The sequence below is a fragment of the Aethina tumida genome, chromosome 1 (genome assembly GCF_024364675.1).
Source record: "Aethina tumida isolate Nest 87 chromosome 1, icAetTumi1.1, whole genome shotgun sequence".
NCBI classification, from domain to species: Eukaryota; Metazoa; Arthropoda; class Insecta; order Coleoptera; family Nitidulidae; genus Aethina; species Aethina tumida.
The window spans coordinates 46,715,767-46,741,053 of record NC_065435.1 but is presented as its reverse complement, the minus strand read 5'-3'; the positions used below and the strand labels follow the sequence as shown (position 1 = coordinate 46,741,053).

Below are 25,287 nucleotides of genomic sequence, written 5' to 3'. Positions count from 1 at the left end.
GTTTTTGTTGTGAACAAAAACGCATGAATAAGAAATAACGCACTGAAATGTATAAAATAACAACTTAATTTGATATATACAATCTTGTGTATAATGAAATAGGGTCCAAACAATGTAATCATAATTTTTATTTTAGTGTTCCTGCGGACCGGAAATTTATGCTTGAGAAAGTTCCTGAAGTATAGCTCTATCTCGACTTCCTTTGTACACACTTATTGTGTTGGACATGGTCCAAGAAAACGATACTTAGTTACCTGTATCGAACCTTGTAAACAAATACAGACCGTTCCGTTGGGCACATGTTACTGTTATTAAGAATTATTAAAATATCTTATCCTATTTCTTTTTATAATAAAATATATTTAAAAATTCTTAATTTTTTTGAAAAACATAAAGTAGAAAGTTTTTCAAATAAATTAAGAGTTTTTAAATTGATTTATTTAAATGTAACATCTTTAATGGTTTTAATGTCATTTTTAAGGAAGTTACCAAATAATAGGAATAAGGGAATTATCAAAGACCCTAACACTTACCAATAGAATACCAATAAAAATCGTAGCTTACTTGATAGATATTAAAATGTCATAATTCTGAAATGACATAAGTTTATCGGTGTCTCAAATATTTCACGTCTCAAATAAATTTCAATTTTTCGAGTTAAATTATCTAAAAGTAAAAATGCCGTTCGCAGGATTTTTCTATAACATTCTAGATTTTCTGCTGATGATCGTATACAGAATCGGATATTTGTTTGGAATTGCTGCTCAGGATCCCTTAATCGAAAACCAGCCTGAGCCTGAAATCTGGAAAAAATGTGCGATGATCGTGTTTGACAAAATTTTGTCCTGTCGGTATGCACCTGCATATTCCGAAGGTTTGAATGTCATAAAACAACAATTGATAAATGGAACCATCCGCAACACTGCAGAGTTCAGAACGGAGACCATGAATATCTTCAATACTCTTACAGATAGAAACGATGTCGACCCTGTCCACGTTGCTCAAGAGATGCGAGAAGAAACACGTGAGGCTCTTAATATTTTGGATGAGGCTCTGAAAGATGGTCCTTTGACGATGATGACAAGAAACAAAAAGAGAACCATGAATGCTGGCCTCTAAAGGAACCTGATATAGGCGAACATGAATATTAGACTTAATAATGTATTGTAAATTGTAAATTGGTATTATCCGATATTATACAAACATTGATATAATTAATATAAATTGTTGTACATATATTTTGTTTTATTTATTAAGATCGACTATATATTTATAAAAACTTATCAAACTAGATAGATACTAGATATCGTCAGGTCCATTTTATGAGCATTCAATATAAAACTCAAGACCAAGTATGTTTTACAATCAGTATTTCTAACTGACCAATATCTAAGAAAAATTCAAGAAATGGAACACTAGTATACATTGTATTTTAAGACTATATTTTTACCTAGAATCTCAAATTTTGGGTGTGTTTTATCGTCTGGTACGTCTTATTGTCCAAAAAATACAGTGTATACATATATAAGTAATACAATACTTATGTAATGTATGAAATTAACATCTTCAAACTTTATTATGCTCATTTAGTTTTAATAAGATATTTACAACATTAATTGAATAAATTAGATTTTTCACAACATTTCAAAATTAATTGATGATAAGACGTCAATAAATAACACATATCCAAAAATCAGATTTGTCCAGCACATTGAATAATATTGGTGGATCCAGAAGGAATAACATCAAAATGTACCTAAAACAATGACACTGAATTTTTGCTAAATAACAAATTTACACAGTTGCCATACATTCATCAACTTTTCAATTACAAACATTGCTGTTTTTGTATGCATAGTTAATTCTCCTACTCTGACTTTTGATGGACCTTTTGCTAATGCCATTAATATTACAATTTGGTCTTGACTGTAATTATCAACACAAGCTCCCATTTTTATAGTATGCAAGAGTTCAGATGCTGCCCTTTTACCAGTCTCTTCAGGTGACTCACTTCGTTTGCCCAATGCAGATGCTCCCAATATACAACCTGTTGAAGTTTCTGCAACTAAACTGCAATGATGACAAAGATTAGGAATAAAACTAAAAATTAATTACACCTTACATTATTCCTGAAGCATTGTCTGGTGCTATATTTCTGTCCTCTTTGTATCGTTCAATTTGTGTATTGCTAAATATACTAGATAAAACATTACAAGCAGAATCAGCCATAAGATGGGACAACTTTAGAGGCAGTGAACCAGCTGTAAAGCTCCACCCATATATTGATGATACATTTCCAAACTCTGTCATTTCAATCCCATTTAAACAATTCACAGGCTTTACATTTATCACAACTTCACCTCCTCCTTTAGGAAAATATCCCCTTCGAACTAAGTCAAAGTCAAATGTGGCTCCAAACTTTTCCAGAATGGGTCTAAATACTTCAGTAGTGTAGTCAATTTGGGGTGCCATCTCAGCATTAGTCCCACCATGCAATGTTAATGTAGTACTAGCTTGAGAAAATAAAGTACAGGGCAAACTAGCTTGCAATAACAAACTTATACTCCCCGCAGTTCTTACATGGGCCTGGAAGGATCCACCTCTTATTTTATTTGGTCGAAATTCTAACTCTGTAGAATTTAATTCAGCTCCCTTGACTTTCGCATTGCAAATATCTCTGACTAGTTCCACTCCTAATAACATAAATAAGTATATGCACGACAAAGTTTTCAATTTTACCTTTTAAATGTTGTTCCATTAGGCCTGGTTTGCCTCTGCCCGCCCTTATTTTTGATATTCTTATAGGAATACATCTTATTGCACTTAATGAAAGAGCCACCCTCAGAATTTGGCCACCCTGAAAAATCAGATAAGCGTTAACATTTTGATAGTAAATTTTTAACTAAGGAACTAACTCCTTCCAAAACAGATCCGTCTATTTCAATTAAATCTGAACTCATGCCGGCTTTTCAAAATACAGCACGACTCGAAATGTCAATTTTCATTCGGGATGTCCACCAACACAAATTAAATAATTTTTATTTTTATTTTTATTACTAACATACTGACATATTTAATAACACATATATTGAACTGAAATGTATTTACTTTACAATAAAATGTTGTATTTGTTTATTATTACAAACAAGGAAGATATCTATATACTAAATAACATGTAGGGCAACGTGAAATAGATTATAAATTATTAATAAATTGTTTATCTTGTTTTAATGCCTTATGCATATAAAATTATATAATAAATTAAGAATATTTATTTTAATAAGCCAATGGGAACTAAGAGTTCTTCGTAAAAAAAGTGGTTGTAAACCGAGAGATGTCGCTGTTTTATTATTTTTCAAAGCGACTTGGCAACGAGGGTACAGCAAGTGGAAAACCAAAGTCCACTTATCAAACTTTGTTATTAGGCTTATTTTAATTTCTAGTCTTTTAATTAGCAACCATGGCCCGCGTTCTTGTTGGAGTTAAAAGAGTTATCGATTATGCAGTTAAAGTAAGAAACAAACCTTTAACTAATAAGATATTTTCTATTTATATATGTGGATTTGCAGATTAGAGTTAAACCTGACAAAACTGGAGTGGTTACTGATGGTGTTAAACACTCCATGAACCCCTTCGACGAGATCGCAGTAGAAGAAGCTGTCCGGCTAAAGGAGAAGAAAATCGCATCTGAAATTATTGCAGTATCATGTGGACCGGCCCAATCCCAAGAAGTCCTTCGCACAGCTCTGGCCATGGGTGTTGATAAGGGTATTCATGTTGAAGTGACAGGTCCTGATTATGAAACTCTTCAGCCCATCCATGTGTCAAAGATTTTAGCCAAATTGGCTGAGAAGGAGAAAGCAGATATTGTTATTGTGGGCAAACAAGTAATAATAACTTATAATTAAAGTTTCACCGATCACATTTAATGTTTCATAATTTCAGGCCATTGATGATGATTCAAATCAAACAGCACAAATGACTGCTGCCTTCCTTGATTGGCCCCAAGCCACATTTGCTTCCAAGGTGACAATTCATTTATCACTTGTACTCTTCTTAAATGTTTAAAATTCCAGATTGAAAAGGGAGATAAGGATATTACAGTAACCAGAGAAGTTGATGGTGGGCTGGAAACTATTAAATGCAAACTGCCTGCAGTTATCAGTGCAGACCTTCGCCTTAATGAACCACGTTATGCCACATTACCAAACATAATGGTATATATAACACCTTCACATTTTGTCTTGTACTAACCATATGATGATTTACAGAAAGCAAAAAAGAAGCCAATTGCAAAAATGACGCCCAAGGATTTGGGTGTGGACACAACAGCTAGAATCCAAGTGGTCAGTGTTGAAGACCCACCAACTCGCCAAGCAGGCGCAATTTTACCTGACGTTGACGCTCTTGTTGCTAAACTCAAGGAGGGGGGACATGTTTAAAATGTAATTTTACAAGTTTTAGTTGTTATCTGTTTTCTATAAAGGTTTATCTATAATTTTTAAGAAAACTTTCTACTGTCAATATATTTTTACACTATTAATACTTGTTTCAATTTTACAGTTTCAATTATATTTCTATGTATAAAAAATATTAATATGAAAGGGTAACATTTAATAGAAAAACAATTGCTTATTTTTTACTAATTTTATAATACTGTGTGCATAAGTACAATCTATAAAAGTAAAAGTTATTAATAAATTATTTAAAAAATCATTACATATAAAAATTAATCAAATATAAAATTATTAAACATATCAGACTCTGTAGACACTTTGTTCCTGCTGTATGAATGATTTATTATCTTGCATAACTGAAACTTTTACCAGTTCTGGCTCTCTCGGTTTGAAACATATCAATCCTACAAAAGTAAATAAACAATGATAAAATATTTTTCCATTTTAACCACTTATATTACAAAATATCTTCACATTTTAACTGACTTTTAGCTAACAAAACAAACGCAGCATATCAAGTTGAACTAAAAGGGCTGAATGTGAATGTTAACTCAGTTGTACAAAGAACTGAGATGATGATATTAATTCGGAGGTAAAAATAAAGCCCGTAATTAATATTAAACTTAAAATTTTAGTACTGTTGTTATTGATTAAATCTGAAAAACTTACGGTATTTGCTTAAAAAGTATACTGTTATCATAAGGACAATCGTAAAAATTCCAGAAGTAATTCCAATAATATGAAAAGTTTTCATATTATTTCCACTCACAAAACTAATTTCACAGCAAAGATTAAATATGTAACGTAGAATATATATAAAGAATCTCTGTTAACACCTGCACATAAAATGAGTCACGTCTGTTTATCAAAAATTAACTGCAGCAACACGTTACTGACAGAGTTCTTTATTTTGTACACCAATAGATTTTCAGCTTTGATTGGTACCATAGACAAACAGTTTAAAATACAAATAGATGATGTGTTTACTAAAAATGTTCCGAATTTGTATAGCCCAAAATATGTATCTACTTCTATTTGGATAATCAATATTATTTATTCTAAAATTATATAATATGTTTATAACGAATATGTATAATCCTCAAATGGAGTCAAAATTTAATTTATTTGGAAAATTGTTTGTTTAAATATTACATGTTGTTTCCACTCGGACCTTATGAAAATAAATAAACATTCTGACTAAATAAAGCATGTGTGTAAGTAACATGTATTCAAAAAACACCATTTAAATATTTCATAACAAAGTTTTTCATTGTCAAGGACACAAATGCCAAATTTGACTTACACTGTTTACAAACAAAATTTTCTCCGTAAAAATATGTCGTGCAGAATCAATTTAAATGCTTAAAATAGGATATTTCCGGCACATATTTAGATATTATAGCACAGGTGCACCGAGAATCACAATGCCAAACTTGCGATACTTCATAAACCCGTACTTGGACACAACATTTTCCGGGGCTGAGCCCCACATACCGCGAGACGACCTGTATCAGGCAGTTCAGGAAATATTCACCAAAATCGCAGACAAACTTCAACCTATAGAGAAAAACGCTACGGACGGTATCTACTTGGGCACAGCAGGTATCTCGTACATGTACTATCATGTAACCAAAAATTTGATCTTCGAAGATCAGAAACACAAATTACTGAACGAGGCGATTCGCTATCTGAAGCCGGCACTTAACGTGGCAACGTACAACACCAGACACCCATCAGATCTCCCATCATTTATATTGGGGAATTGTGGAATATATGCTGTGGCAGCTGCTGTTCACAATGCCTTAGGTGACAAGAGTCAAAGTAAGTTGTATGTTCAATTGTATCAAGAAGCCGGAAGGATCTGCAAGGAACCTAAGTTCCTAAACTGCGGCTCTGATGAATTGTTTGTTGGTCGAGCAGGTGAGTTATTCATAATTCATGCTATTAGTTACATCAATCTTATATTTTATAACAGGATATATTTTGGGTGCATTATGGTTGGCTAAAGAAACGAAAACTGACTTGAAATTGGGAGATATTTCGGAAATATGTTCTGTGATGGTTAGTTCAGGCAGAGAGTACGCAAAACACCTGAAGAGCCCTTGTCCCCTTATGTACTCATACTACCAGATTGAGTATTTAGGCGCGGCTCATGGTTTGTCGTCTATTTTACAATCTTTAATGTCGGTACCTGGGTACTTGGACGCGCATCCTGATGTGAAGACTGATGTTCAAGCGTGTGTGGATTATATATTACACCTTCAAAATATAGAAGGTAATATGATGCGATAAAATTAAACATTAGTACACTCCTTATAATTTCCCAGGAAATTTCCCTGCCGCCACTGACGAGATAGGACTAGGAGCGGAATTAGTGCACTGGTGTCACGGCGCTGGTGGTATTGTTTACATGATGGCACGTGCATACTTGGTATTCAAATCTTCAAAATACCTGGAGTCATGCAAAAAAATGGCAGAATTAATATGGAACAAAGGTTTACTGAAGAAAGGACCGGGGTTGTGTCACGGCGTTGCAGGAAATGGATATGTATTTTTGTTAATGTACAGATTAACTATGAATCCTATGTATCTCTATAGAGCAATATGCTTCTTCCAATTTATGGAAACAGATGAATTCAAGCTTCAATCAAGAGTTCCAGATTATCCATTCAGTCTGTACGAAGGTATCGCAGGCACTGCTTGCTTTTTGGCCGATTTAACTGCTCCTATTACTGCTGCGTTTCCATTTTCTGATGTTTTTGAATGAATGATATTCTATTTATACTATTGAAATTAAATAAAATTCGGCTGTGTGATATTATGGCTTTATTATTTTAGAAAAATATTACCATTATTCAATTACATGATTCCATTTATGTAGTGGCTTAAATAATTATTTTAGTTTTGTACTTACACACAAGTATATATAGCTTAGAATTATCTAAACTATATTTTTATTTAATTATTGGTTTTATCTATGATAAATTACGAATGACTATGTACAATCCAATTCGCCAAAGTTTCGCTTTTGTCCACAATTTTTGACAATTTAATTTGGAAATGTTTTATAATTTTACATTAATAGCATACAAATCGCATAATTTCAATTTTTAAGCGACTTGCATACATTTATAACACTTATTTAAAAAAAAAGCTTAAAAAAGCCTACTTCATCATAACATGATCCCATTATAAAATATAAATACTCATATATATCAATCAATTGATTTTGATAAAGTATTCATATGTGTAACAAACTTGAAAGTTATTATTAATTTAATATACTAAGATTTTACCCTGGATCATTAATTTGTGACTTTTGGCCCTATGTGAAACATCATTCAAATGGAAAAAAACTGCATGATTTAATAAAAAATTATTAGTCAGTTTAAGAATCCAATCAATGTGAAAACACAATTTACATAATCCTCCGTCGCATCGTTGAATAAACAGATTCGTCTTAAAACTGTATAAAAAGATCAAATATGTACATCACAACTTAATATTAGACTTATTCATTTTCAGTGGTGCCATTTGCTTGCGTTAAAAATAGTTGTTGTGTCGTTGTATTGGGCTGAGCGACCTAAAAATTATGCGTGATTTTAAGAAAACCCTCGTTACTTTTATATTTTATTTATGCTACCTGAATGAGTTGTGGTTGAGCACCTGTTATTGGTGCTGTTTGTATGATCACAGGTTGTGAAGTATTGCCTTGAAGTTGCATCTTAATCATTTGCAATTGTTGTGGTGATAAATTTATCTAAAAATTATATAATTAAACCCAAATCAAATCAGCCTTACAGGAGTAGTACTCACTGGTATTTGTTGTACTTCTCCAGTAGGAGTAATAATTTGTTGGACAAGTTGTACATTGCCTGGTGTTTGGGCAATACTTTGCCCCTGTAAAATTACTGGTGTTTGAGCTGTGGTGGTGTTGGAAGGTGAACTACTTGTTTGTGGTGTCTATAAACACATAATATATCAATATGAGATCAATCATAAAACCAATAAAATTCACAAATATGGTTTCTTTGATTGTATATAAAAATGTTAATAAATAACAATGAAACTTGATTGTAACTGTGTTAATTTGCATTTTCTATCATTTGTTTACTGTGTCCTCAAGAAATAATACTTAATTTCTTAGTATCAACACTACCCAAATACCTGTTCTAATGCATTAACTTGGACAGTTTGAACTTGTTGGGGCTGTACAATCTGAATTGCTCCCTGAGGTACAGTTGTAGTAGTGGCAGGAGAGGTTGTCGGTGAAGTACTATTTTGTTGAAGATTTGCATGGTGCTGTTGTGCCAATTGGAAGTAATACTGAACTGAACTATCTGCACTTGTAGCCCTTGGATTTTCCTCTCTTACTTTTGGTTTAATATCATCCCTTGGAACAATATCAATCAGAAAATCAAATTGGTCATATTTGGTAATAGCCATTGCTATGTCATTCCTCTACAAAAATTATGTTTGAGTCACAAAACAAAAGAAAGTGAAGGGTAGATCAACCTGTAACGTCCGGCGTTTATTATCTTCAGTGTGAATCCAGGCCCTTAATGTTAGTTCATGTATAAATATTTCAGCAGCCTTTGCAAACAATAATGGGGCTTCCGCTGAGATCATTTTAACATCTTCATCAAGTTTCATAATTTTTTTTATCCTGGCCAAAGGTAGTACTTGTTGTTTTAAATCCATCTAAAATATCACATTTAAAAACAAGTTCTAATGTAATAAAAATTTTTACATTTTTTATAGATTTTATTTCTTCCAAAACCTTGGGCCAAAATGTATTTAGGGCTTGTTGCGCCTCGCTTTGAGTCTGCGATTGAAAGTCGTCCACACATTGTGTTTCTGGTTTCTCCTCAACTGTTGTTGTGTCAGAACTAAAATTCAATCATTAAGTCTATATTCAGGATGTACACAACAGAAACAGTTATATTACGTGTTAACAAAAAAGAAGGGACCAGACATTCTTTGAATTTAACACTTTTCCACCGCCTTTAATTAACAACCAATCACTCGTTACTTCTCAAAGTCTTGCCCAATCCAATATTTTTCATCAACATAACTACTATGAAATTAGTTATAGTGACGTTAGCGAGCGAAAAACAAAAGTCCCTACATTACAGATTTTGTTTTCACAGATCAGTGATACTCAACATGTTTATCCACCAATATTTGAATGAATATACAGTACGATGAACAAAAAGTGTACTAATAGAAAAATTATGTTATTAAAATGGCTTGTCCTTTTTTATACATTAAACATGGTAAATCGTGTGATATTATTATATTATTAAAAGTGATTTATTATAGTCGTTTCCACCGTTAGATTTAATTAATGTTTAAATGTTAAATTTAGTATACACAAAAATATACGTTATAAATAGGAGGATGTAACTGCTTAATATCATAAAAAGCAGATAAATGACATCATAATCAGATCAATAAATTAAAATCATATTCAAAATTTAGGGATTTTGAAAGAGGTTTTTATTAACTTTTGTTATTTAATAGCTTAGATTTTTTAATTAAAAATAAGTTCCCGTAAAAAAATAAAAACATTTTATTTAGACTTAATGAATTTAACATAAATTAGCAATTTTTATTGTTGATCAAAATAATATATGTTAGTACAATTAAAACGAACCAACACATTCACAAAATTTTAACTTTTGAACGTTATATTTTATATTATGAATATAATTATGTTTTAATCATGGGATTTTCGAGCGTAAAAATCCGGGTATTACCGATTTCAAGATTTTCGAATTGTACACAAACTAGTACAAAGTAAAAACAATTTAGTAATTATTTTTTTTACTCCAATATCTCAAAATTTCAACGTTAGTGCATATATGACAAGTTTGTCTATTTTTTGGATCACTCTGTATATACTCTTAGGGTAACATGAATATTTTGTTACTGCTGGATTAGCTACGTTCCCTGTGTTCAGTACAAGCATAGCCATTCAGCAAACCAACTTCCTGTGGTTTGATTACTTTCGTTAGACATGTTTGGCACCTTCGGGTCTGTTTCGGAACGAGACTAAAGGTCGTGCTTTTTCGGCCAACGTCTATGATCGGCTGTTGCCCCTTCGTCCCTATTCGCTTGGCCGAATGGACACACTGTTCAGTACTGCCAACATGTAAGCTTGTAAATAAACCATAACCACCATACGCTCATCCCATTTTAATCTGTTAAGTTTTAGTCGATTTTGTTTATATATTATTTAATAAAAATTTCAATAACAATGGATCCGGCACTATTGCGGGAACGTGAACTTTTCAAACGAAAAGCTTTGACAACGCCTACGTAAGTTAAATAAATACGATATTTTAACATTGTTAAATCTTTTTTTATTTTAGTGTAGAAAAGAAGAAAACAGAAGTGAAGTCGGAGCCTGTAAAAGAAGATAAAAAACCAAAGAAAACCAGTGTAAATAGTGCCCCAAAACTAGATATAAATACGTAATGTATGTTTACTTTTTGTCCTTCTATAATATACCCTGCCTTATTTTGCAGATATAAGACTGCAACTGGAAGTTCACAATATAGATTCGGTGTTCTCACGAAAATCGTAAAGCATATGAAAACGAGGCATCAAGAAGGAGAGACTCATCCTTTATCGTTAGAAGAAATATTAGATGAAACAAATCAATTGGATGTCGGAAATAAAGTGAAACAGGTATAAAATCGTTTATTTTAAACAAAGCATATATTTTCCTAATGAACATTTTACACAGTGGTTAGCAACAGAGGCATTAATAGATAACCATAAAATTGAGGTAACACCCGATGGAAAGTTCATATTTAAGGCATTATATAGACTCAAAGATCGAAAGAGTTTGTTGAAATTATTGAAACAACAAGATTTGAAAGGCTTAGGAGGTATTCTTTTAGATGATGTTCAAGAGTCATTGCCTCATTGTGAGAAAGCACTGAAGGTTAGTAGTATTACTGATGAATTGTTTTCTGAATTTTGATATTGATGTATTTTTAGATCCTGCAAAACCAAAATGAAATAATCTTTATAAATAGACCAATTGATAAGAAAAAAATTTTATTTTACAATGATCGAACAGCAAATTTACCAATTGATGAAGAATTTCAAAAACTCTGGCGTTCTGTTGCTGTGGACGCAATGGACGACGAGAAAATCGATGAATATTTAGAAAAACAAGGCATCAGATCAATGCAGGATCATGGTCCTAAAAAGCCGGCTGCACCCAAAAGAAAAAAGGCTAGCCAAAGGAAACGACAATTTAAGAAACCAAGGGATAATGAGCATTTGGCAGATGTATTAGAAACTTATGAAGACAACACATTAACTCTAAAGAACACTGTTTAACTTTACCAACATATTTTAAAACACTATATTTTTAAGTAATTTTATTTTAAGTTAAAAAACTTAAATTTACTATAAAATTTTATTATACTGTACTTTTCTTTATTGGTATTAAATCTATACAATTTTTGAAATGCTACTTGAATTTGTTGTTATAATTTAATTTATGGGGCAGTTTTTTATTTTTTTTTATGTAATTTATTGAGAAACGACATTTTAATAATTTATTTATTAAAATTTAACGCATCAACAGAAATGTAAATAAACTTTTGTTTATATCAAATATTAATTTTGCCTGTAATATACATATGATGAATTTAAATTATATATTATAAAAATGTAAATACACTTTTTAGTCAAATTATATGACATGTATTGTATACCAACATGAATTAAATAATTGTGTTAAATTCTTATTTATATTTATAACTTTTGTAATGTTGAACTAAATCAGATTGAACAAAAATAATAATTGAGTTTAATTTTTACTTTTAGATATATCATGACTAGTGCGTAATTGATTTAGTTATCTAGTAAATTTAGTTTTAAAATTGAATACTAGCCAATGGATTCTTAATGAATGATGACGTCAATTCTTCCTATGTAATCACTTTCGACAGTTGCTTATTCTGTTTTAGTTCATATAATAATCAAAACAAACAACATGAAAAAATTAATCATAAACTTCTGGTAAAATATTCAAACCAAAGTGCAAATTTTTTGAAGCGTTAATATATTACAATATTGGAAAGGAAAACAATATTTTCATGAAACTTGTTTTCAGGTCAATATTACCTGGCAGCGTCTTAGTATGGTTTACTAACTGTTGTGATGTTATAATTATGTGATGTAAAGGTCATAAGGATAAACAATTATTAATTATATAAGTTTAATTATTATACAAAATATATTTAAAATTCTTTTAAATAAATATTACTTTCTTAATAACATCATCACATCAGGAGACGAATTTTCTTATTATTATTCTCACGGAAGGTATTTTCCGTTGCATCGTAAGAATATTGAATATTAAAGCACTGGCTCAAATATCCAACATTTTTGTTTAATATTAATATTACTTATTGTACATATAATTAAATATTTATTTATAAATATGAACAATGAAATAATAGGTATAATAAAATATTATTTTTGTCTAGACACTGGTATAATTTGACCTGTACCAGTTGATGGGTTTAAAGGGTACGAAAAAATGGCCTGTGTCCAGATGGAAATTATTATTATACCTAATAAAACTTCAAATGTTTAGAATAAAATCTTTTCCATCTGTGAAACAAACTGATTTTTTATGGTATTTTACTTTGTTGAATATTTTTTATGGCTTAAATATAATTGACCCTTTAGCCGTTAACGATTATAGCTAGTAATCAGGCTTTTCCAGAATGACTAATTTCTGAAAAAATGATAAGAAAGTGGACGGTTACATGAGAAATTTGTGTTATGAGAACCGTGAGGTTGAATGAACCAAATAAGTATGAATTAATGAAACTTATAAATTATAAGATGACTGCAAAAACATACAATAGTTATAAATAAATAATATTTTAAATAAACGCGTCTGTTAATTATGCACTGTGTATAGCCTTATTTATTATATCAATGAAGTAATTATAAATCTTAATAAATTAAATGTCTTATATAAATGTCTGTGTATAGTCTTAATATTTCAATACATATTTATATTAATATTAAAATGTTTATGTGACTGTACAATTTTAATTTGTGATATATTTGTATACAAAGGTCCAGATGGACTAAGAAGAATGAAAAGAGACCAATAATAAACATTCTTCGTTGTGTTACAATTTTAGTATATGTAATAATATTAAATTGAAATTGTTTTAATGTAGGTATTTAAAATTATCTTTGAAATGAATATAGTTTGTGGGAGTCATGAGGATAAAAATGATAAAAAGTAAGACTCTTCCTGTTATTGCTACACATATTTTTGTAGATCAACTTTCGAACAGTCAATCCTATAAAGTGGCAGTTGTACTTCGAAAATGTTAATAAGAACAATTTTATTGCTGTTCATCGTCAGAGCATCTTTTTGTGATAAAAGGAGTAACAGGGTGCGCAGAATAGTTGGTGGAGCGCCAGCCGATGTGCCACCTGAAGATGATCCTGTGTTATTCACCAGATTCGCGGGGAAAAACGCCAAAGTGACTGGAATTCGACAATTTCCGCATTACGTTTTCCGAGGAATTCGATATGCGGAACCCCCATTGGGGCCATATAGATTTGTTGTAAGTAGAACACACCATAAATATTGCAAGCTACTTAAGCCATGCGTATTTAGTGTTTAATGTTAAAAGTCAAATTCAATTGTTTTGTGTGTAAATTAGTTATAAAATTAGACCTGCAACTCAAAATCATTCGATCAGCTCGCGTATGCGGTGAATGTTTTCCAATTATTTTGTATTGGTATCAGAGGCCCCGAGAAAGATTTCTACAAGGGGAGATTAACGCCACATTGGTGCCTCCACCTTGCTTGCAGCCTGTGCCTGGTCGCAACACGCTAGTGGGAAGTGAAGATTGTTTATTTTTAAACATATTTACGCCAAATTTACCAACGGGCACAGAAGGTAAGATAATTTAAAAAGTAACAGTATTGTCCAGTTTAATGTTTTTTTAGGTTTACCCGTCGTTATATGGGTGCATGGAGGAGGGTTTAGGTATGGATCTGCTTCACAGTATGGGGTGAGTTTACTTAACTATTGTGTTACTTATAAATATTAATATAGTTATGAAAATGATAAATATAAACAACTTACCGTATATACACATTAGGACCAAATAAACTAAACGTTTTTTCACTCATAATAAGCACTCACTCTAGTCAAATTTATTAATTGTAGACGGCTGTCATTATTTTAACAGGTACTAAATTATAATTTATCATACCACTTGAAAACAGATATATGAACCAACATAAAAGAGATATATTTATTTCTTATACTAAAGTACATAATTACAATTAACAATTTAATATAATACGAATTAGTTATAATATAATAATATACTATAATATAATATCTATGATCACATGGGATATATTCATAATTTTTTCAATCATTACAAATTTTGTTACCAAGTAAGGCGACTATAACTTTAATTTATCCAAAGGTCCAACATTTAGTTGGTAAACAGTTGGTGGTTGTGACCATCCAGTACCGTCTGGGCTCTTTAGGTTTTCTTAGTTCCGGTACAAAAGAATTTCCTGGCAATGTTGCCCTCTGGGACATGGCGCTTGCTACCCAATGGGTTCGTAATTATATCGGGTTTTTTGGTGGTAATCCTAATAGAATCGTTGTTATGGGTCATGGAACGGGTGCCAGCAGCACTCTACTTATTGCGCTATCTAATATAGCCAAAGGTAAGGGTAATTTATTGTTTGTGTGGGATGTTTACTGGGTATTATTTAAGGCATCTCGGGTGTAGTGGCAATGTCGGGCACTGCTGTTTCACAATGGGCCACCGACAACGCTCCACAAAATACAGCTCTGGAAGTGGCAAATCAGAATGGTTGTCCAACCACCTCTATCCTGATCATGGTAAAGTGTTTGCAGAATCTCCCTCCGGAAACAATAATAAAAGTGAGAACTAAACCTTCACCCTAACTTCACCCTTTACTTTAATTTAATTGTTAGGCTGATTCAAAGATAGAATTTACAAGATTGGCACAAAGAGGTTTTGTATCTGGTCTAAATGGGCAGCTGACTGCGGCACCCGTAGCTGAGGGTTACTACGATGGCAGATCTTTGCCACCAATGGTACAGGATGAACCCATAAACGATTTGTATAATCAAAAGACTCCTCAAATACCTTTACTAACAGGAATCACAAAACATGAAACAAAAAGAGCAATACATGGTAAAATATCACTACTAAAGAAAATAACTAATAATAAATATTTTTATAGGACATTATAAGGAAGAAATCATTAAAAAATTACAAAGTATACCAAATTTCTTAGATAAGGTTTTAATTCAGAATCTACACGGATTCATTGCTCGTCGAAGAAATAACACTGACCGCAAAGCAGGCATTTTTCAACATTTGGGTGGTGACATATTAAACTTCAGAAAATATATTGAAATCAAGAGAAACAATATAAAAGAAGGACTGCATAAAGTATCTGAAGCTACGAGTTAATTGTTGGTTAATATTATTTTGAATTTGTTATAACTAACTTAGTTTTCAGGTGATGCATTGTTCAATGTACCAGCCTTCCTTACAGCTGGTTTGTGGTCACAGAAAGGGGCACCAACGTATCTTTACAGTTTTGAACATTTGGGTAAGCGGAGGAAGGGCAGTTGTTTCTTAAAGGGAATTCCTTTAATAGGAAACACAACTGAAGATGTCACAAGTAACTTAGTTTACCTATATCAATTTTATTGTGGTTGATTTAAAAATTTGTAGCGGAGCAGAATGATACTATAGGACATGGAGATGATTTGGCCTATCTGTTTGATCCACATGACATCCATGGAAACCCTCTCGAAGAGACGGAGGAACTAACTGAAGATGATATTAAAGTTCGTGAAATGTTTACTCAGATGATAGCAGATTTTGCCAGACATGGAAAAGTTTTAGTAAATAATAGGGAGGTTCCTTCTTTCACCAGTTCAAATAATCATTTTATACAAATCAAACCCAAACCAGAAGTATCAAGTAATTTTAAATTTTGTGAGATGGCTTTGTGGTGTAATATTGCAGAGAGATTGCAAAGTAAGACTTGTCAATTTTTAAACGCTCTAGATACGACAATTAAAGGCATAGAAAAAAGTTTGTTTGACACGATTAATGTAACACATCAAAAATTGGGTATAGATAAAGCTCACGAAAACATAGATAGAGCACTTGGAGGTCTTAATATCATGCAACGGAATCAAAATCCCAAGCAAAACTTGGAAAATGTAGAAGTAAGCACACGAAAAAATATTATTAAAGCAATCGAAGGAGGAATTGAACATAAAATGGAAAATGTGGTGAATATTTTTAAGCACAAGAATACAATTGGTAACACTTCTGAGAATCCAAGTGGTCGAAGCATTTTTGGTATATTTGGTGCAAAAAAACATAATTCTAATTCCATGGGTGGTTTATTGTAAAATTATTTGTAATTTAAAGTTATAACAACATACGCGTTTATAATAAAATATTTTATAATAATAATATAATACTTTTATAATTTATTGTTTTGCTTTTATTTTTTTCATTTATTTATTTTGTTATATCCTTTAACTAAGTTTTAAACAAAGGATTTGCGTATTAAAAAACTGAAATACAACTTAACTGTTTAAAATAAAATTAATTTAATTTTTTTAAATACAAAATTAGATAACCATATTGATCCATTGGCAAAATGAAGCAACGCCATGAACCGGAAGAACACTCTAAGACGTATATCTGAAATTTTAAATTATTTTTGAGCAACAGTATTTAACTGGTACATATGCTTACCAAAAACAAGGAAGATTAGGAAAGCAGATCCGGCGAGTAAACTGATTAAGAATAATTCCTTACTTTGTTCACCCCTTTGGGTCAAACCCATCAATGGTTTTCCCACGAAATTTAAAGCTGCAATACTCAGTGCAACACATGCAGCTGCTGCCTCGAACGTATATTTATTTACAGATTCTGTTATTACTAAAAATTTAAATAATAAATAAACATCATAACCTTTAGCCAAATTATACTAACAGATATATCCAAAAGCACCTAACCAGCAAAGAACACATAGACACAGAGGTCGTCTTTGCTTGTCGATGTTTATCCAATATGTGAAAAAAGAGAACACTAATGGACAAACTGATATGAAACTTAATACGCCAATGCACGTTCTAAAATGCATGTTCAATTCCTGATACATATAAGACGGAAACATGGTGTAAAATGCAAATTGTGAAAATTTCGTGGTGGTAATCATCAACAGAGACTTGTAAAACGTAGGTTGTTTCAACAACTCTAGATGCATCTTCGAAAAAAAACTTTGATTTGCTTTTACATTTGGAGAAAACACATTCGAAACAGGGTGCTCGTTGGCACCACCATCATCGAAGGCGTATGTTATATTATTATTTAATGGCAGGTCGGAAAATAAAGGCACTGGCACGTTCGACGAATACATATTGCTGTTTGCATTAGCGTAGTGAAGTTCGTCATGCAGATTTACAGTATTGTGCTGACCTTTATTTTCTTCGTTTTTGAAAGTTTTCCAATTTGATTTTGGTTTCTGGTCAGCTTCTTTATCTGAGTGATTATCAGTTGCAAAGGGATTACGTAAGGGATCGTATTTTACTTCCTCTTCATCATCGTCGTTATCATCATCGAACTTTTCCCAATTTTGCATGTAACCTTCGTTAGTGTTGACGCGACCACTGGTACTTGGGATTGCATCAGTTTTTGAAGAATCTGTTGCAGCCTCGTTCTCTTGTTTACTTTGCAACTCCTTGGCGTCTTTTGAGTAAATGTCCTCCTCATCATCCGGATTGGCCTAAAATCGTTTCAGTTTACAAGTAACGGCAAACTGCATTGAAGTATATATACCTGTAAGTAATTGTAGTGAGTTTTTTTGGATTTCAGATACAAAGGCTTTTTGAAACATAGGGAGACAATAAGACCTTGCAATAATATAGTCTGGTACCACAGGATTACGCGACCAAGACTCATATCTAGTAGATGGTCTCTTAAAATTATTGGGGTAAGTATGTATCCAATAACGACAATGGAATTTGTTATATGTACTAATAAAGTGAGTTTCAGTCTAAAATATTGAGCTACTAGGATTTCGCACTGGGCTAGTTGTAATGAAGCCCCTGCACCTGAAAACCAAAGTTAAAATAATGAATTAAAAATGTCCAACGACTGTAAAATTTAAGCGATACGTTCATTGAATGTTGGTCATTCAGTTTTAACTGTTACAGAGATGTGACTAAAATGCAGTGTGGTTAAGTTATTATTTTTAACTTAATTATATACGCATACATTAATCCATTATCTATATTAACTGAAAATCTAAAAACTTTTGTTGATTTAAAATTGCTAACATTTTAATTTTTATATTAACATTAAATACAATGTTAAGAACAGTCCCAAGGTTATTTAAGTTAAAGAATTGTTTTTGAATGCTTATATGAGGGTTCCAAAAATTTTCAACAAAAATTTTTGGAAATATTGAAAACAAATTCTTTTCTTCTTCATCAAAATCAAAATATCAAATTATCTTATATTTTAAGAATATTGGAATATTATAATATTAATACTATACTTATGAGTATTGGTATGAGTATAGTATAATTAGTATAGTATTATAAAATTTCAATATTCTGGAAAGATAAGATAATTTATACTATTTTTGATCGATTATTGGGCAGATTACCTGATTTATAAAATAAATTCATATTATTTTTATAATTTTAAAAATGTAACAAATTTTCTTATAATTTTTAAAAATATCACAAATTATCTTATATTTTAAGAATATTGGAATATTATAGTATTAATACTATACTTATGAGTATTAGTATGAATATAGTATAATTAGTATAGTAATATAAAATTTCAATATTCTGGAAAAATAAGATAATTTGTACTATTTTTGACCGATTATTGGGCAGATTACCTGATTTAAAAAATAAATTCATATTATTTTATAATTTTAAATATGTAACAAATTTTCTTATAATTTATAAAAATATCATAAATTATCTTATATTTTATATTGGAATATTATAGAATTAATACTATACTTATGAGTATTAATATGAGCATAGTATAATTAGCATAGTATTATAAAATTTCAATATTCTGGAAAAATAAGATAATTTGTATTATTTTTGACTGATTATTGGGCAGATTACTTGACTTAAAAAATAAATTCATATTATTTTTATATTTTTAAAAATGTAACAAATTTTCTTATAATTTTTAAAAATATAACAAATTATCTTATATTTTAAGAATATTGGAATATTATACTATTAATACTATAATTATGAGTATTAGTATGAGTATAGTATTACAAAATTTCAATATTCTGGAAAAATAAGATAATTTGTACTATTTTTGACCGAATATTGGGCAGATTACCTGATTTAAAAAATAAATTCATATTATTTTTATAATTTTAAAAATGTAACAAATTTTTTTATAATTTTTAAAAATATCACAAATTATCTTATATATTAAGAATATTGGAATATTATAGTATTAATACTATACTTATGAGTATTATTATGAGTATAGTATAATTACTATAGTATTATAAAATTTCAATATTCTGAAAAAATACGATAATTTGTACTATTTTTGACCGATTATTGGGCAGATTACCTGATTTATAAAATAAATTCATATTATTTTTATAATTTTAAAAATGTAACAAATTTTCTTATAATTTTTAAAAATATCACAAATTATCTTATATTTTAAGAATATTGGAATATTATAGTATTAATACTATACTTATGAGTATTAGTATGAATATAGTATAATTAGTATAGTAATATAAAATTTCAATATTCTGGAAAAATAAGATAATTTGTACTATTTTTGACCGATTATTGGGCATATAACCTGATTTAAAAAATAGATTCATATTATTTTTAGAATTTTAAGTTTGGTATATACCCATTTTAGGGGGTAGTTAGATTTTCTGTAAAAAAATTAGTATGATTTTCATGTCTAAAAAATTACCCCGTAGGTTTTTAATTTTTTTTGGGCCAAAAACACGTGACATTGGGATACCTAAACTTTATCCAAAGTACCACCAGTACATCTCTAATATTCAACTCTCAGTTATTTACACTGTGCTAAAAGTTCCTAACTGCCTCTTCAGTTCCTCGTAAGATCCATTTACGCATTTATGAATCTGATGGTACTTTTCTTTATATTTATTAAAGTTTTACTGAATTGTTCAAAACATTTTTTAGAACTGCATAAAATGATATAAATTATACGTTGCAACATTGTATTGAGATGGTTATAATCTATTTTGGAAGCAGTAATAATTGACAATGTTCGTCTTAAATTGATGAACCTCTAAGTTCATATTAGACATAGATGAAGTAGAAAAAAATAAAGTCACATCACAGTTAAAGTGATCACTCCGACATCAGATTACGATCTGCAAGTTTGCAGTGCAAACATACCGGCGAGAAAGCCGCCTAAAATGAAGAGCCATGTTTCCTTCCTGCCCGTACTAGCGATCCAAACGAACAACAATCCCGCGCAGGTCACGCAGGTGGCTGCCGTTGCAACAAGTCGAGGCCAAGTGCTGTTTTGAACGAGGCTGCGAGACAAGGGTTCTGCAAAAGAAGCATTTCCGTAAAATTTCGCAGTCCGAGATCCAAGAAGACGGCTGCCAATCGTCCCATCCGAGTGACACTCTGTGAATCGTAACTGGTAAGTGCAATTTTTGAATTCCGTACGTCCGCACGCGTTTCAAATTTTATTTAAATTAAAATGTTGCAATTTATTGTGGAGCAGTGCACTTTTGGCATCGCAACGTCGGCATAAAAGCTGCGTGCATGCGTAGAAAAATATTTTTTTGTGTCATTCGAATGGGATATTTTTATGAAAAGGAATCACTTCTCACTTAAATTTGGCGTCATTCAAAATGGTGGCACCCCAAATTCAACAAAAACAAGTGTTTTTTGTGGCAACTAAACAATGTGAAAATATGCGAAGCTATCAAATAGCAACTTAACGCGTCAGTTGCCGCAAATCCTTGGCGCGTTCTACGCTCTTAAGGATACTTTACTTAACTTTTCTCATTTTGCGATGTACAAAGTTCTTCTTTGGAAGGCATATTATACAATTTTATGGCGTCTATCATTTGAGTTGCTGCACCATACTGTATATTATGTTTTTTTTTTAATTTGATGCGAACTGTTTGTTTATAATATTATACAGGATATTTATTTTATGGACTTCTAGAAATATTGTTGACTATTTATGGTTAGCTTAATGTTGGAATTAAGTTTAAAATAAGTCAAAATTCAAATTCCAGCACCACACATAAATACAGTACCACTTGCTTAATAATAAATTTGAATTATGCATAATGTGCGTTCATATTTTAATTGTAAAATTGTTGATTATATAGCAAAGAGAAAATACTCAATTGAATATTTATTGTCATGTTATACATCTGAACCTACTCTTGTAAACCTGTTACTGTTCCAAATGGGCAGTTTTTAAATTAAATAAATTAAATTACACATAAATACAGTACCACTGCTTTAATAATAAATTTGAATTGTGTAAAATGTGTGTTCTTATTTGTGATATTGTTGATTATTTAGAAAAGAAGCAATACCCAATAAAATATTTATTCTCATGTTATAGATGTGAACATATTTCTTACTCTTGTAAATGTTAAGCATTTAGATACGGTTCCAAATGGACGGTTTTTAAATTTGGGTGCACAGAAATACGGTACCACTGTTGTAATAATAAATTTGAATTGTGCATAAAGTGCGTTCATATTTTATTTGCAATATTCCTGACTATTTAGAAAAGAGACAATACCCAATAAAATATTTATTCTCATGTTATAGATGTGAACATATTTTTTACTCTTGTAAACGTTAAGCATTTAGGTACTGTTTCAAATGGATGGTTTTTAAATTTGGGTGCACAGAAATACGGTACCACAGCTGTAATAATAAATTTGAATTGTGCATAAAGTGCGTTCATATTTTATTTGTGATATTCCTGACTATTTAGAAAAGAGACAATACCCAATAAAATATTTAGTCTCATGTTATAGATGTGAACACATTTTTTACTCTTGTAAACGTTAAACATTTAGGTACGGTTTCAAATGGACGGTTTTTAAATTTGGGTGCACAGAAATATGGTACCACAGCTGTAATAATAAATTTGAATTGTGCATAAAGTGCGTTCATATTTTATTTGTGATATTCCTGACTATTTAGAAAAGAGACAATACCCAATAAAATATTTAGTCTCATGTTATAGATGTGAACACATTTTTTACTCTTGTAAACGTTAAGTATTCAGGTACTGTTTCAAATGGACGGTTTTTAAATTTGGGTTCACAGAAATACGGTACCACTGTTGTAATAATAAATTTAAATTGTCCATAATGTGCGTTCATATTTTATTTGCAATATTCCTGACTATTTAGAAAAGAGACAATACCCAATAAAATATTTATTCTCATGTTATAGATGTGAACACATTTTTTACTCTTGTAAACGTTAAGTATTCAGGTACTGTTTCAAATGGACGGTTTTTAAATTTGGGTGCACAGAAATACGGTACCACAGCTGTAATAATAAATTTGAATTGTGCATAAAATGCGTTCATATTTTATTTGTGATATTCCTGACTATTTAGAAAAGAGACAATACCCAATAAAATATTTAGTCTCATGTTATAGATGTGAACACATTTTTTACTCTTGTAAACGTTAAACATTTAGGTACGGTTTCAAATGGACGGTTTTTAAATTTGGGTGCACAGAAATATGGTACCACAGCTGTAATAATAAATTTGAATTGTGCATAAAGTGCGTTCATATTTTATTTGTGATATTCCTGACTATTTAGAAAAGAGACAATACCCAATAAAATATTTAGTCTCATGTTATAGATGTGAACACATTTTTTACTCTTGTAAACGTTAAGTATTCAGGTACTGTTTCAAATGGACGGTTTTTAAATTTGGGTTCACAGAAATACGGTACCACTGTTGTAATAATAAATTTAAATTGTCCATAATGTGCGTTCATATTTTATTTGCAATTATCCTGACTATTTAGAAAAGAGACAATACCCAATAAAATATTTATTCTCATGTTATAGATGTGAACACATTTTTTACTCTTGTAAACGTTAAGTATTCAGGTACTGTTTCAAATGGACGGTTTTTAAATTTGGGTACACCGAAATACGGTACCACAGCTGTAATAATAAATTTGAATTGTGCATAAAATGCGTTCATATTTTATTTGTGATATTCCTGACTATTTAGAAAAGAGACAATACCCAATAAAATATTTAGTCTCATGTTATAGATGTGAACACATTTTTTACTCTTGAAAACGTTAAGTATTCAGGTACTGTTTCAAATGGACGGTTTTTAAATTTGGGTTCACAGAAATACGGTACCACTGTTGTAATAATAAATTTAAATTGTCCATAATGTGCGTTCATATTTTATTTGCAATATTCCTGACTATTTAGAAAAGAAACAATACCCAATAAAATATTTATTCTCATGTTATAGATGTGAACACATTTTTTACTCTTGTAAACGTTAAGTATTCAGGTACTGTTTCAAATGGACGGTTTTTAAATTTGGGTTCACAGAAATACGGTACCACTGTTGTAATAATAAATTTAAATTGTCCATAATGTGCGTTCATATTTTATTTGCGATATTCCTGACTATTTAGAAAAGAGACAATACCCAATAAAATATTTATTCTCATGTTATAGATGTGAACATATTTTTTACTCTTGTAAACGTTAAGCATTTAGGTACTGTCCCAAATGGGCCGTTTTTAAATTTGGGTGCTGTTAACACTTACCGTCCCAATAATAAATCAATCAATGAGTTTGAATGTACAATTACTGACGATGAAAAGGAAAATATTGTAAATATATGTTGTGGTCGAAAAAGAATAAGATTTCATTCAAGTTTTGAAGAAGAGAAAGAAAAAAATGATCAATATGAAATAGGCCCAACAGGATATTTAAAACGTCATATGCATATTTATAATTCTGTGGAAAAAATAAATTCATATTCTTATGAATTTATTTTTTAATTAAGTAATCTATGTAATACAAATTTAAAATTTTCGTAAGTAAGAACAATGAACGATGAATTGATTGAAGTAAATAAAATTTGAGTTTTAAGATCATTAGTATAGTATTATTACTAAATATTCCAATATTCTTGAAAATAAATTTAATTTTTCCACAAAATATTTTTTATGAAATTTGGTATATACCCATTTCAGAAGGTGCCAGTGGTGTATTTAAATTTTCTATAAAAAATTGTTGTGGGCCCTGTATGTTTTAATTTTGAGCCAAAAAACGTGAAACCTTTTCTGTACGTGCATATTTTCATGTTTTACAAATAAAATAAATGTCTAAATCGGACCATAAATACAAATTTCGTGGGACTGAACCACACAGTGTACTTTCGAATTCGTTCTTGATGACATACAATTTCCAAGTTCAATAAATAGTTTGCGAAACATGCAGCTGTATATTTAATACATACATGTAGATAAGGCAACTAAAAGGCTCCCATTATCGCATTATATTTCCTCTACTTAGAATGATAATAATACCGTTCAATTACGTATTAAATGTGTTCGTAAAAATAATTGATCCTTTCGTAAATATTAAATCGTTCACAAACCAGTTTTTTTTTTGTGAATCGTATAAGGTTTTAAAACTAAGCATTTAGGTAC

At 30.6% G+C, this 25,287-nt stretch overlaps 8 protein-coding genes and 1 long non-coding RNA gene across 10 annotated transcripts in view; 5 read left to right on the top strand and 4 right to left on the bottom strand.

Annotated features, from left to right (window-relative positions):
* Positions 1-1,540: 1,540 nt before the first annotated feature.
* LOC109599006 (RNA 3'-terminal phosphate cyclase) lies at positions 1,541-3,118 on the bottom strand. Its single transcript, XM_020014927.2, has 5 exons — positions 2,916-3,118; positions 2,740-2,857; positions 2,123-2,693; positions 1,812-2,070; positions 1,541-1,756 (listed from the first exon to the last, which is right to left on the bottom strand). Exons 1-5 carry the CDS (start codon positions 2,958-2,960, stop codon positions 1,694-1,696), a joined length of 1,056 nt encoding a protein of 351 aa, XP_019870486.2. The 5' UTR covers positions 2,961-3,118; the 3' UTR covers positions 1,541-1,693.
* Positions 3,119-3,353: 235 nt separating this feature from the next.
* LOC109598950 (electron transfer flavoprotein subunit beta) lies at positions 3,354-4,543 on the top strand. Its single transcript, XM_020014861.2, has 5 exons — positions 3,354-3,511; positions 3,570-3,887; positions 3,946-4,026; positions 4,077-4,217; positions 4,272-4,543. Exons 1-5 carry the CDS (start codon positions 3,461-3,463, stop codon positions 4,440-4,442), a joined length of 762 nt encoding a protein of 253 aa, XP_019870420.1. The 5' UTR covers positions 3,354-3,460; the 3' UTR covers positions 4,443-4,543.
* An 89-nt stretch (positions 4,544-4,632) lies between these two features.
* On the bottom strand, positions 4,633-5,421 carry LOC126264392 (uncharacterized). The gene is made up of 2 exons (XR_007547103.1): positions 5,127-5,421; positions 4,633-4,861 (listed from the first exon to the last, which is right to left on the bottom strand). It is a non-coding gene; the product is annotated as an uncharacterized LOC126264392 (long non-coding RNA).
* Positions 5,422-5,674: 253 nt separating this feature from the next.
* LOC109599395 (lanC-like protein 3 homolog) lies at positions 5,675-7,275 on the top strand. Its single transcript, XM_020015386.2, has 3 exons — positions 5,675-6,377; positions 6,433-6,732; positions 6,785-7,275. The coding sequence occupies exons 1-3, from the start codon at positions 5,816-5,818 to the stop codon at positions 7,222-7,224; spliced, it is 1,302 nt and encodes a 433-aa protein (XP_019870945.1). The 5' UTR covers positions 5,675-5,815; the 3' UTR covers positions 7,225-7,275.
* Positions 7,269-9,521, bottom strand: LOC109599404 (nuclear transcription factor Y subunit gamma). Its single transcript, XM_020015395.2, has 7 exons — positions 9,406-9,521; positions 9,208-9,346; positions 8,973-9,158; positions 8,625-8,918; positions 8,274-8,420; positions 8,101-8,217; positions 7,269-8,040 (listed from the first exon to the last, which is right to left on the bottom strand). Exons 1-7 carry the CDS (start codon positions 9,432-9,434, stop codon positions 7,969-7,971), a joined length of 984 nt encoding a protein of 327 aa, XP_019870954.1. The 5' UTR covers positions 9,435-9,521; the 3' UTR covers positions 7,269-7,968.
* A 1,102-nt stretch (positions 9,522-10,623) lies between these two features.
* On the top strand, positions 10,624-11,955 carry LOC109599413 (general transcription factor IIE subunit 2-like). Its single transcript, XM_020015407.2, has 5 exons — positions 10,624-10,778; positions 10,832-10,933; positions 10,988-11,150; positions 11,209-11,409; positions 11,466-11,955. Exons 1-5 carry the CDS (start codon positions 10,717-10,719, stop codon positions 11,811-11,813), a joined length of 876 nt encoding a protein of 291 aa, XP_019870966.1. The 5' UTR covers positions 10,624-10,716; the 3' UTR covers positions 11,814-11,955.
* Positions 11,956-13,796: 1,841 nt separating this feature from the next.
* Positions 13,797-17,029, top strand: LOC109599383 (liver carboxylesterase 1). Its single transcript, XM_020015377.2, has 9 exons — positions 13,797-14,077; positions 14,263-14,416; positions 14,467-14,531; positions 14,958-15,207; positions 15,258-15,427; positions 15,482-15,704; positions 15,754-15,981; positions 16,036-16,200; positions 16,254-17,029. The coding sequence occupies exons 1-9, from the start codon at positions 13,835-13,837 to the stop codon at positions 16,943-16,945; spliced, it is 2,190 nt and encodes a 729-aa protein (XP_019870936.1). The 5' UTR covers positions 13,797-13,834; the 3' UTR covers positions 16,946-17,029.
* Positions 17,030-17,119: 90 nt separating this feature from the next.
* The window catches only part of LOC109599198 (uncharacterized), a 12,657-nt gene continuing 4,489 nt past the window's right edge, over positions 17,120-25,287 (bottom strand). For both annotated transcript variants that reach the window (XM_020015149.2, XM_020015156.2), the window contains 5 exons: positions 20,987-21,142; positions 18,384-18,658; positions 17,538-18,330; positions 17,298-17,483; positions 17,120-17,243 (listed from right to left, as the gene is read on the bottom strand). In XM_020015149.2, the coding sequence (XP_019870708.2) occupies positions 17,134-17,243; positions 17,298-17,483; positions 17,538-18,330; positions 18,384-18,658; positions 20,987-21,142 (1,520 nt within the window). In that variant the 3' untranslated portion in view covers positions 17,120-17,133. The remainder of the gene's footprint in view (positions 17,244-17,297; positions 17,484-17,537; positions 18,331-18,383; positions 18,659-20,986; positions 21,143-25,287) is intronic.
* Positions 21,137-25,287, top strand: part of LOC109599188 (piwi-like protein Siwi) — a 26,747-nt gene continuing 22,596 nt past the window's right edge. The window contains exon 1 of the mRNA XM_020015138.2: positions 21,137-21,239. The gene's annotated coding sequence lies outside the window, so the exon portion shown is untranslated. The remainder of the gene's footprint in view (positions 21,240-25,287) is intronic.